This window comes from Penaeus chinensis, chromosome 18 (genome assembly GCF_019202785.1).
Source record: "Penaeus chinensis breed Huanghai No. 1 chromosome 18, ASM1920278v2, whole genome shotgun sequence".
Taxonomy (NCBI): domain Eukaryota; kingdom Metazoa; phylum Arthropoda; class Malacostraca; order Decapoda; family Penaeidae; genus Penaeus; species Penaeus chinensis.
This window is the reverse complement of record NC_061836.1, coordinates 9,235,830-9,245,829: the sequence shown is the minus strand read 5'-3', so window position 1 is coordinate 9,245,829 and position 10,000 is coordinate 9,235,830. Positions and strand designations below refer to the sequence as shown.

Here is a 10,000-nt window from a genome sequence, read left to right as displayed (position 1 = left end):
GAAGATGAAGATGAAGATGAAGATGAAGATGAAGATGAAGATGAAGATGAAGATGAAGATGAAGATGAAGATGAAGATGATGATGATGATGATGAAGATGATGATGATGATGATGATGATGATGATGATGATGATGATGATGATGAAGATGAAGATGAAGATGAAGATGAAGATGAAGATGAAGATGAAGATGATGATGATGAAGATGATGATGATGATGATGATGATGATGATGATGATGATGATGATGATGATGATGATGATGATGATGATGATGATGATGATGATAATAATAATAATAGTTATAGTAATAGTAATAGTAATAGTAATAATTATAACAATAACAATAACAATGATAATAATAACAATGATAATAATAATAACAATAACAACAAAAACAATAATAACAATAGCAACCATAACAATAACAACAACAATAATAATAACAATAAAGATGAAAATACAAACACCAAAAACTTTAACACAAAAAAGCAAACACAGCGACCTACTTACCCGTCTCCTCTCAAGATGTGTATATAATCCTTTTCAGAATTTCGGGGAACGAAGCGGATGCACGTTGACCTGTGGAATTCCGCCATGGCCGCTGCTATGGTGCTTCTTTCGCTCTTGCCTGGTGAGGAGAAGGGGAGGGGAGGTGGGGAGGGAGGAAAAAAGGGAGTTTGTGAGATTGTTTAAAGGGAGATTTTATGGGTGGTGATGGGGATGAGGAGGAGGGGGAAGAATGAGGGGGAGAAGGGAGGTGGTGGGAAAGGGAGGAGGAGGAAAATGAGGTTTTGAGATTTTTATGATGAGATTTTTGGTCGGTGATGTTTTGTTTGTTTGGAGGTGGAGGTGGAGGTGAAGGTGGAGGAGGAGGTGGTAGAGGAGGAGAAAGAAAAAGAAGAGGAAGAGGAAGAGGAGGAGAAAGAAGAGGAAGAGGAGGAGGAAGAGGAAAATGATCTAGTGAGATTTCTGGAAGGATATTTTTGTCTGATGATGTTACATATTCAGTTAAGGAGGAGGAGGAAAAGGAGGAAAATGAGGTTGCGTGATTTTATGGCTCGTGAGATTTCTTAAAGGGGATTTTCGTTTTCGTTTCGAAAATGAGGAAAACGAGGTTGTGAGAGGTGTCATTTCTTTTCTGTTTTCGATATTTTCAATGTTGATGGGACATACTGTTATCAATACTGTGTTGTTGCATTGCAGATATGATAATGATTTCCTTGCTCGGACATACAAAGTGTTATATGTTTACAAGCCCTGGAAGCAAATAATACGTAGATATATGCATATGCGATTCAGTATGACCGGATAGACACAGAAAGAGACAGAGAGAAATAGAGACAGACAGAGACAGAAAGAGAGAGACAGAAAGAGTCAGAGAGAAAGAGAGACAGACAAGCAGACAGACAGAAACAGAAAGAGACAGACAAACAGAGACAGAGAAACAGACAGAGAAAAAGACAGAAACAGACAAAGGTAAAGAATAATCAAGAAAAATTAAGAGAGGGTAACCAGACACACAACAAGAAAACCCTAAGCACATACTTACTGTAAGAAGAAGATATAACATAGGGAATAACAGCATTGGGCCAACGTCGATCCTCGCTAATAATGGCGTTCCTCGCTCCAGCCAGATGAGGCTAAGACATACAATAAAAAATCTTAAAATGGGTTCTGTTCTGCGTCATTAAGAATATGTCCGCCATATGTAGCATATATATATATATATATATATATATATATATATATATATATATATATATATATATATATATAAGACAGGTGAATTCGGGTTGGAATGAAATATCACTTATAAAGGAATGCAGGGAGATTATTCGAATGATGATTATATTGCTAGCAATAATGATGACGTTAATAACTGTAATGATATTGATCATGATAATGATATCAGTAATGATAATAATGATGATAATGGTGATGACAATAATAACGATGATAATAATAATAATAATAATAATAATAATTATTATTATTATTACTATTATTATTATTATTATTATTATGATAACAATAATTGTAATAATAATAACTATAGTCACAATGATATTGAAAATAACAATAATTGTAATGATGATGATAATAATAATAATAATAGTAATAATAATAATAATAATAATAATAATAACAATAACAAAATAACAATAACAATAATAAAAACAATAATAATAATAATGTCAATAATATAATAAAAATAAGGATAACAACAATAACATCTATAAGTTAACCAAAACAGCAGGTACCATCGTCATCTGTATGAGCTCCTCTTCGGTGTGCAGCACGATGTCCCCCTGGAACATGCCGGCCATCATGATGGGGTCGAACTCGCTGCTGGTCTGGACGGGGTCGTGGGCTGGGGGAGAGAGAGAGGGGGGGGGGGTATTATTGTTGCAGTTGCTGTTGTTGTTGTTGTTGTTGTTGTTGTGTAGTAAGCTGACGCCTCGGCTTCCTATTTGCCGTTCTCGCCCGTGTGTCAGGAACGTATAAGACTTCGTAACATTGCCGTCCAGAGCCAGCCTCGCCCTACAGGACGTTTGTGGTTGGCAGCGTCGGGATTGAAAAGTTTGTTTTTGCGGAGTCTGTTGGTTGCGTAATCTTGTGTTGTGTCTTGTTGATGTTATATATCATGTCTTTGGTATTTTAAGAGATTTTGCCAAACAACCTGAAAGCTAAATGTGATAAAGACTGGCTTAAAGTAATATTTTCATTCAAGTGTATTTTGAAAGTAAAGTAATGCAGTATTTCTTGTGAATTTTGGTTTTGGTATTTACCAGTTTTTACCTTTAACTTTCGGATAACTGTTTTGTGTACATTTTATATTTATTTTTTTCTTGTTCGTGTGTTTTGCGTACTGAATTTTCTTGTTAATTTGTGTTGGTATTTATCGGAAGTGAGGTGTATAGGTTACCGATTTTGGTTGTTGTATTCTTCTGACTTTAATCATGGTAAAGCTTAGGAAAAGGAAGTCGCAGATATCTGATCTTGATGAAAAGATAGCGCTGGTAGATGAGGTCACTGAATTAAGGGGGATGCTCTTTCTCTCTCTGCCTTGACAGGCAGAGGGAGAAAGATCGTGAAGAGATGAAGGCAATGCTGGAGAAGTTAACATTAAATTCAAATGCTGAGACTAATGCTGGTTCTCCAGAGCTGCAAGTTGCCACGGCACTCTCTCCTGCTAACATGTCACCCTCGACAGGAGCTGTTGCTAAGAGAACTCAGCCTAGACCACCGGTTAAGGAGTTTTCTCCTCCGGCATTAACACCAGTAAATCCTTATTTGCCTCAGTCCCGTTTTGTACAGGGAAATACTGGACCTTTATCCAGTAGACCACAGGTGGCACCTCGTACTCTTTTCACAACTCCTATAGTTCAGCCACATGCAGCCCCGCAGCCAACCTATGTCGTAGTGTCTGATCGTGATGGTGTCATTCGCGCTGCAAAGGCACACTGTCGAGGGTAGGCAGACGTGATCATCAACTCACCCATTTTTTATTATATTTATACATAGACTGAGTTTCGCCAAAAAATACGACAGAAGTTCAGAAGGACATGCTCTGCCTCTGACTTCTTTACTCTTCTGTATGAGGTACGCATGATGGCGGGTCAGGCACCCTTAGATTTTCATTCTACTCTTGAGGGGATGGTCTATCAGGGTTATCGGGACCATTGGGAAGCATTTGGAAACCCTGAAGAATTGGTACAAAGTGTCTTCCTCCAAGTATTGCTTGGTTGGCTGAAGGAACTGCTCCAGCCCTCTCTGAGTATATACGCAGGCAGACAACCGTTGATCGAGTCTGCGGTCCAGCCAGTAACCTTGAATAGTGAAATTGTTACACAAGGACCTTGTGGGAAGCCCCTTGTAAAGATACGTGTAAATGGAATGCCTATGACAGCTTTCATAGACACAGGGTCTGAGGTCACTCTCTTAAAGATGGAAGGGACTAAATCAATAACCCCAAAGAAAATCCATCACCAAGTTTGTGGCCTTCAGGAAGAGTCAGGTTGACTCCTTGAAGCCACCTCTGAGTGGGATGTAGAGATTTCCTTGGGAAATGCCATCACAGGGTGTGTGTGGTGGAAGGTGTCGACTTTCCAAGGGACATCCTGATTGGGATGGATTTTCTTCGGAGGTTTTGCTTCTGACTAGTACATAAGCCTGTTCCTCAAAAGGCTTATCTGAGACTTGGAGGAGTGACTCTCCCTGTCAATTACACTGATGGATGTACCTTAGGCATTTCTGGCATATCAGAGTCTGTTCCACCTTAACATTGCCAAAGGCTTGCCATAAGAAGGACCACACAATGCCCTTCTCGTAGGATGATACATTCCTGTGACTGTTCCTGAAGGTTTTAATCATAAGGTCATAAGGAGGAGCTACAGATAAGGTAATTGTCCCTCGGACAGTAGTTATACCTAAAGATGGTGTAGCTTTTGTGTGGGTGATAAATGGAGGAACACGTCCAGTATGCCTGCCGAACGGCACGCACATAACAACTGGTCAACTGTGCACAGTTGTTAGATCACCTTTCTAAAGAGCCCAGTCATGTGGGACAGGCTCAAGAGAGACAGATGAGTGAAGATTCATCCGAACCTAAACTAGATGATGATGATGATATACCCAATCCCCATTTTAGTTCTGGTAAGGAAGATGATTTTGATCTTGCTTATAGTCCGCTGTATTTTGGGTATATTGATAATGATTTCATTGTGTTCCTGGAAATAAGCTTAGATGATCCTCCTGAGGTATCAATGCTGACAGCAGCAGGAGGTGGGGTTAAAACTGGACCCAATTTAAGTCTGATAAACATCATGATATACTTTCTTTACTAGCTAATTATCCTAGATTGTTCAGTGGGGACAAATTCACAATTGGTACTGTACCAGGAATCCAGCATCACATCCTTACACACGGGACTAAATCTCTCTGCACACGCCAATGGCGTTTACCCGAGGCAGTCAAGCAGCAGATCAGACAGGAGTGTGATGCCATGCTTGAGGCCGGTGTTATCAAGCCTAGTACCTCACCTTTACTCTCTCCTGTTGTCCTTGTCAAGAAGAAGGATGGCACAGTACGATTTTGTGTTGACTATAGACAACATAACTCTGTAACTAAAGCAGACACTTATCCCTTACTGAGGATTGATGAGTTAGTTGATGAACTGAGGGACACTGAAGTTTTCTCCTTGCTTGACAGTCGAAGTGCCTATTGGAGCATCCCTGTGGCACATGAGGATAGGCATAAGACTGCCTTCAGTGATGGTTACCACCTCTTCCAATGGCGCCGTATACCTTTTGGGCTTTCTACCACCCCAACTACTTTTCATAGAACCATGAATGCTGTACTTAGTCCAGTCTTGGGTAGACATACTTTAGCATATCTGGATAACATTGTTATCTACAGCAAAACATTTGAAGAAGACCTTCAACATCTTAAAGAAACCTTAGACATCTTTGACTGTGCTGGTTTTAAACTCAGTGCTAACAAGTGAGTTTGTTGTTGAGAATTTCTGATTCCTAGGCTTCTGCATCACTCCAGATGGGATCTTACCAGATCCAGACAAAGTACGAGCCTTCTCGGAGATGCCCCCTCCAAAGACAGTTGGAGGTGTGTGGAGATTTTTAGGAGCCTCTGGATTTTTCCATAAACATGTCTCCAATTATGCTAAAATGGCCTATCCATTAACACAACTTATTAAAAAGGAGCAGAGATTTAAGTGGACTAATGAATGTCAAGAGGCATTCCAGGCACTCAAGGATGCTTTAATTAGTGCACAACTTTGGTCTGCCATTTGAAATCCATACTGATGCATCCCAAGTTGCCATAGGGGGATGTCTGATGCAAAGGCAAGGTCAGAACCCACCACATACCATAGCTTACTTCAGCCAGAAGCTGCGGGGCCCTGAAACCAGATACTCTGCCACTGATGCTGAGGCGCTTGCAGTGGTTGAGAGTGTAAGGTCTTTTCATCCTTATGTTTTTGGTCACAAGTTTACTGTATATACTGACCACAGATTTTTGTGCCTTGTATTTACAAAAGACAACAAAGTCACCACGAATGCCCAGATGGGCTTATGAACTCTCTGGTTATTCCTTCAGAATATTGTACAAAACTGGTACATGGTGGGATGTATGTAAGTTCCATTTGTATGTCTAATCCTGACCCAAAAACAATGCGTTCAGAGCAATTCAAAGATCCAATGTGGCACGACATTGTGGCATTCTTGGAAGAGAAAGTTACTCCTCGGAGGAAATCTCCACCCCCCCCCTAGATGAGTTTGAAATTCAGAATGGAGTTCTTTATCATGTAAGAACTCTGCCTGACAGAATTGTCAGTCAGCTTGTTGTCCCAAGGCAGCATCGCAGAAGTGCTATAAAGCTAGCACACTCATCACCATTAGCTGCTCATCCTAGAATATATAGGTTCTTTGTTAAACTAAAGGACATGTTTTACTTTCTGAATATGCTTCGAGATGTAAAAGAATATGTGGCTGCATGTGAAGCATGCCGTCGGCATAAGGACAGCCCAAGAAAAGCTCCTTTAGCAAAGGCACCAGATATACCAGTGCCTCTAGAGAAAGTGAGTGCCGACCTCATTGAACTAGGGATATCTCAAGCAGGCTAAAGATATTGCTTGACAATTGTGGATCATTTGACTCACTATATCCAGATTATTCCTCTCAAGACTAAGGATGCAGGTTCGGTGACTGATGCCATGTTTAAAGAGTTTATTTCTGTGTTCGGTCCTCCTCATCTCATACAAACAGAAGGAGGATCTGAGTTTAACAACCGTCTGTTCAAAGAATGTTGCCGTTTGTTGCAGATACAGACCACTCTAACTACAACTTATCATCCTCAAGCAAACGGGATGAGAGAATGGACAAATAGGTTTTTAAAGATGCTATTGCATCTCTTGCTAACACAACACCGGGTATGTGGGAACAGCTGATCCCTCAAGTGAGATTAGCTCATAATAGTGCAATAGTGCAATCCACCCTTTGTACCTGATGACTGGCCATCATGGCCACTTTCCAGTTGGTCTCACTAATGACCTAGTTTATAATTCGGAAGCTTCCAAATATTTCCATAAAGCTCTTAAGATAGCTCGTCAGGTAGCACTTGAGACGACAAAGACAGTTAGGGAGAGGTGGAAGAGAGATTATGACAGACAGCAACTGCAAAGCCTCTTGAGGAAGGACACCTTGTACTTTATAAGAACCGTGTACAGAAACACGGACCTAATAAGTTACTGAACCCACGTTGGGCAGGTCCAGCACGTATTAAGAAGATTGGTCCTGTAACTTTCTTGTTAAAAGATGTCTAACGTCCATTTACTAAGAGACAGTGTCATATAAATGACTTCAAACCGTTTCAGGTCTTGGGTGAAGTTACTTATCCTGACCTTTACGATGAATATGGTCCAGATTATGTGGGTCCCCTGTTAGATGATGAAGCTGAACCAAGAGTGATGTTGCTTGCATCCTGCCTTGTCAGTCCTAAGTGATTATATGTACATATGTTTATCATTCCTTTTTTTAATTTCCATACATGTTTTTATAGTTTTAAGCACTTTTATGTTTAAGATAATCTTAATTCTTATGGTGAATGAACTATGCCAGTCCTTGCCAGTTTGAACTCTTTGTGTAACAAGCCATACTATCCTCCCTCAGTTTTATTTAGCAGTCTTTATAAACATGGATGAGAAATACAGTTTCATATTCGATATATGTCATATTTGAACACTTAATGTAATAAATGGGGCCAGCGCAACTCAAGGGGATTGGGAAGGGATTTGTTTCACTGTTGTCAGATTATGAGCCATGGATTACACCCTGACCCATGCCAGTGATGTCCTGTGGTTCGAGAGACTTGTGGTAGACCGTGAAGCCTTAGCAGAGGACACTGAGGTTTTGCTTTGAGATCTACAGGAGATGAGCTGTCGGTTCCTAAGAACAGTGCTGAGAGGTGGAGGAGGACCTGCCGGACTCTGGATGGCCCTATCACACCCATGGGATGATGCAGAGGGAGCAGGAGGTCATCAACCTGGACTGTCGGAAGGACCTCACAGCTACCTTCGGGAAGGAGGGTCAAGACGAGCTTCGTCACGTCGTTTCAAGATGTCCCTGTGACCTGCCGAGTGAACCCAGAAACGACCTAGCAGAGGACGTGGGAAAGACTCGACCGGAGGAGCAGCTGGACTTCGAGGGCCAGCTAGATGAGACGTAGTGGACGCTCTACTGGGTGGGGAGGGGTTGTAGTGAACTGACGCCTCAGCTTCCTACTTGCCGACCTCGCCCCTGTGTCACCCCCCCCCCCCCCCCACTATCCCTGCCGCCTAGCCGTGACGGACAATAGATGACGTAGAAGAGGAATTGTCTGCAGGAGACGCTGACGAGCGAACAGGGACGCCTTGGACGGTTCTTGCTGAGAAGGAGGATGGCATGATTTATTGAAGAGACGTTTGGCCCTTAAACGCTTTATGGCGCCTGAAATACGTATTTCTGAAAGCTGGCGACATAAATCGGAGAGCAATTGTTTGGCGCCAGAGCCTGATTGGCTAGCCAGCGTAATTTTATTCCCTTCTACATTTAAAATCATGTATATATTTACGTTCCTTTTATTTGTATAAAAAATGTCTTGTGTTTTTATTGAAGACCTCCTATGCAAATATCCAATGAAAAGGAGCAATACCACAATAAATGAAATAGAAGCTGTAACGTCTCAAAGAACAGACGACACTTTTAAGAACAACGAGTCTTGCTGCGCAAACTCCGGATAAACGAACTTGGCGCACGACCTTGTTCGCATAAAAGGTCGGGTCAACGACCTTGTAAGGCAACAGAGGTACCGAAGTCATTCCTCACAGAATGCGCCTAGGTTTCCACTGTGCATGACACACAATAAACCGTGAAGAGAGGTGTTGCATGCACGGCGGCGAGCCGAACGCCACACTAGTACATTAGAGAATTGTGAGCATACACAATTCCTGAGACAGGGACCGCTTGCAACAGCCGCCGTGCTGGTAAGGAGGTTATGCGATATGCTAACACCATGGCGGCAGGAGCGCCTGCTGGCAATCCCACCACCACGGTAAGCGCCGAGTGTCAGAGAACAAAATGAGACAGCCATTAAAAGCTGACACAGGCCGGGCCATATATAGAAGGCCCGGGCGAAGCTAGAACTTCGCAAATCTCAATCGCATCGCACCTTGTACGGGAGTTGCGGATACCTTGGCTCTGTGATCTACGCTCGGCCTTTCCTTCAGAAAGCCGACGTTTTTACCGGTCTTTTATTCGTTTGGATTTTTAATTATTCCTGGTTTTAACGAAGGACTAACGAAGCTGGGGAGTTATAGCAGTTTTTAAAGGCATTGTTTATCTGTTTTTATTAAGAATGCTCTTTTTCGTGGAGGTTTTATTAGTGTATTGTATCTTTTATGGCTTGATGATAATAATAACTTAACGAACTGGCTTTTATTTATATTTCATCACGTTTTATTTTCTTTATTTTACCTCAGTGAGTTAATGAATTCATTTTTTTTTTTTTTTTTTATTCAAATAAACTTGTGGAACATGCTTATTTGGTGATATCTCTGTTCATTCGTATTTTCTCGTTTTTGCTTTTATTTGTAAATCTTCGTACTCTTGCTTAACGAGAGTACGTTGACGATGCAACACAGCATTCAGGCCTTTCCTTCAGTTAGTTTAGACAGATATAGCTTTGGCCAACGATCCTGAAAGCTAATTCCGCTACCACATGATTAATTCTAACCTGCTCTTAGTACCGAACCCTATGTATACTTTTGGGCCGAAACAGGAAGCACGAGATCTCTCTCACATGCTCCTACGGCCGTCCTGGGACAGCCTCGCCCTGCAGTTGTCTTTGTTGGTTTATTGGTATTGTCAGTTTTACTTAATGGAGTTTATTATCGTGGCTGCTTGATACTGTAGGTTTTCCAGTTACGAGTATTACTGTATAATTA

General features: G+C 41.4%; 1 protein-coding gene across 1 annotated transcript in view; it reads right to left on the bottom strand.

The window, feature by feature from the left end:
• Positions 1–10,000, bottom strand: part of LOC125034601 (zinc metalloproteinase nas-15-like) — an 18,717-nt gene that overhangs the window by 6,525 nt on the left and 2,192 nt on the right. Inside the window, exons 4-6 of the mRNA XM_047626502.1 lie at positions 2,265–2,374; positions 1,553–1,643; positions 514–631 (exon numbers count right to left, since the gene is read on the bottom strand). Of these exons, the coding sequence (XP_047482458.1) occupies positions 514–631; positions 1,553–1,643; positions 2,265–2,374 (319 nt within the window). The remainder of the gene's footprint in view (positions 1–513; positions 632–1,552; positions 1,644–2,264; positions 2,375–10,000) is intronic.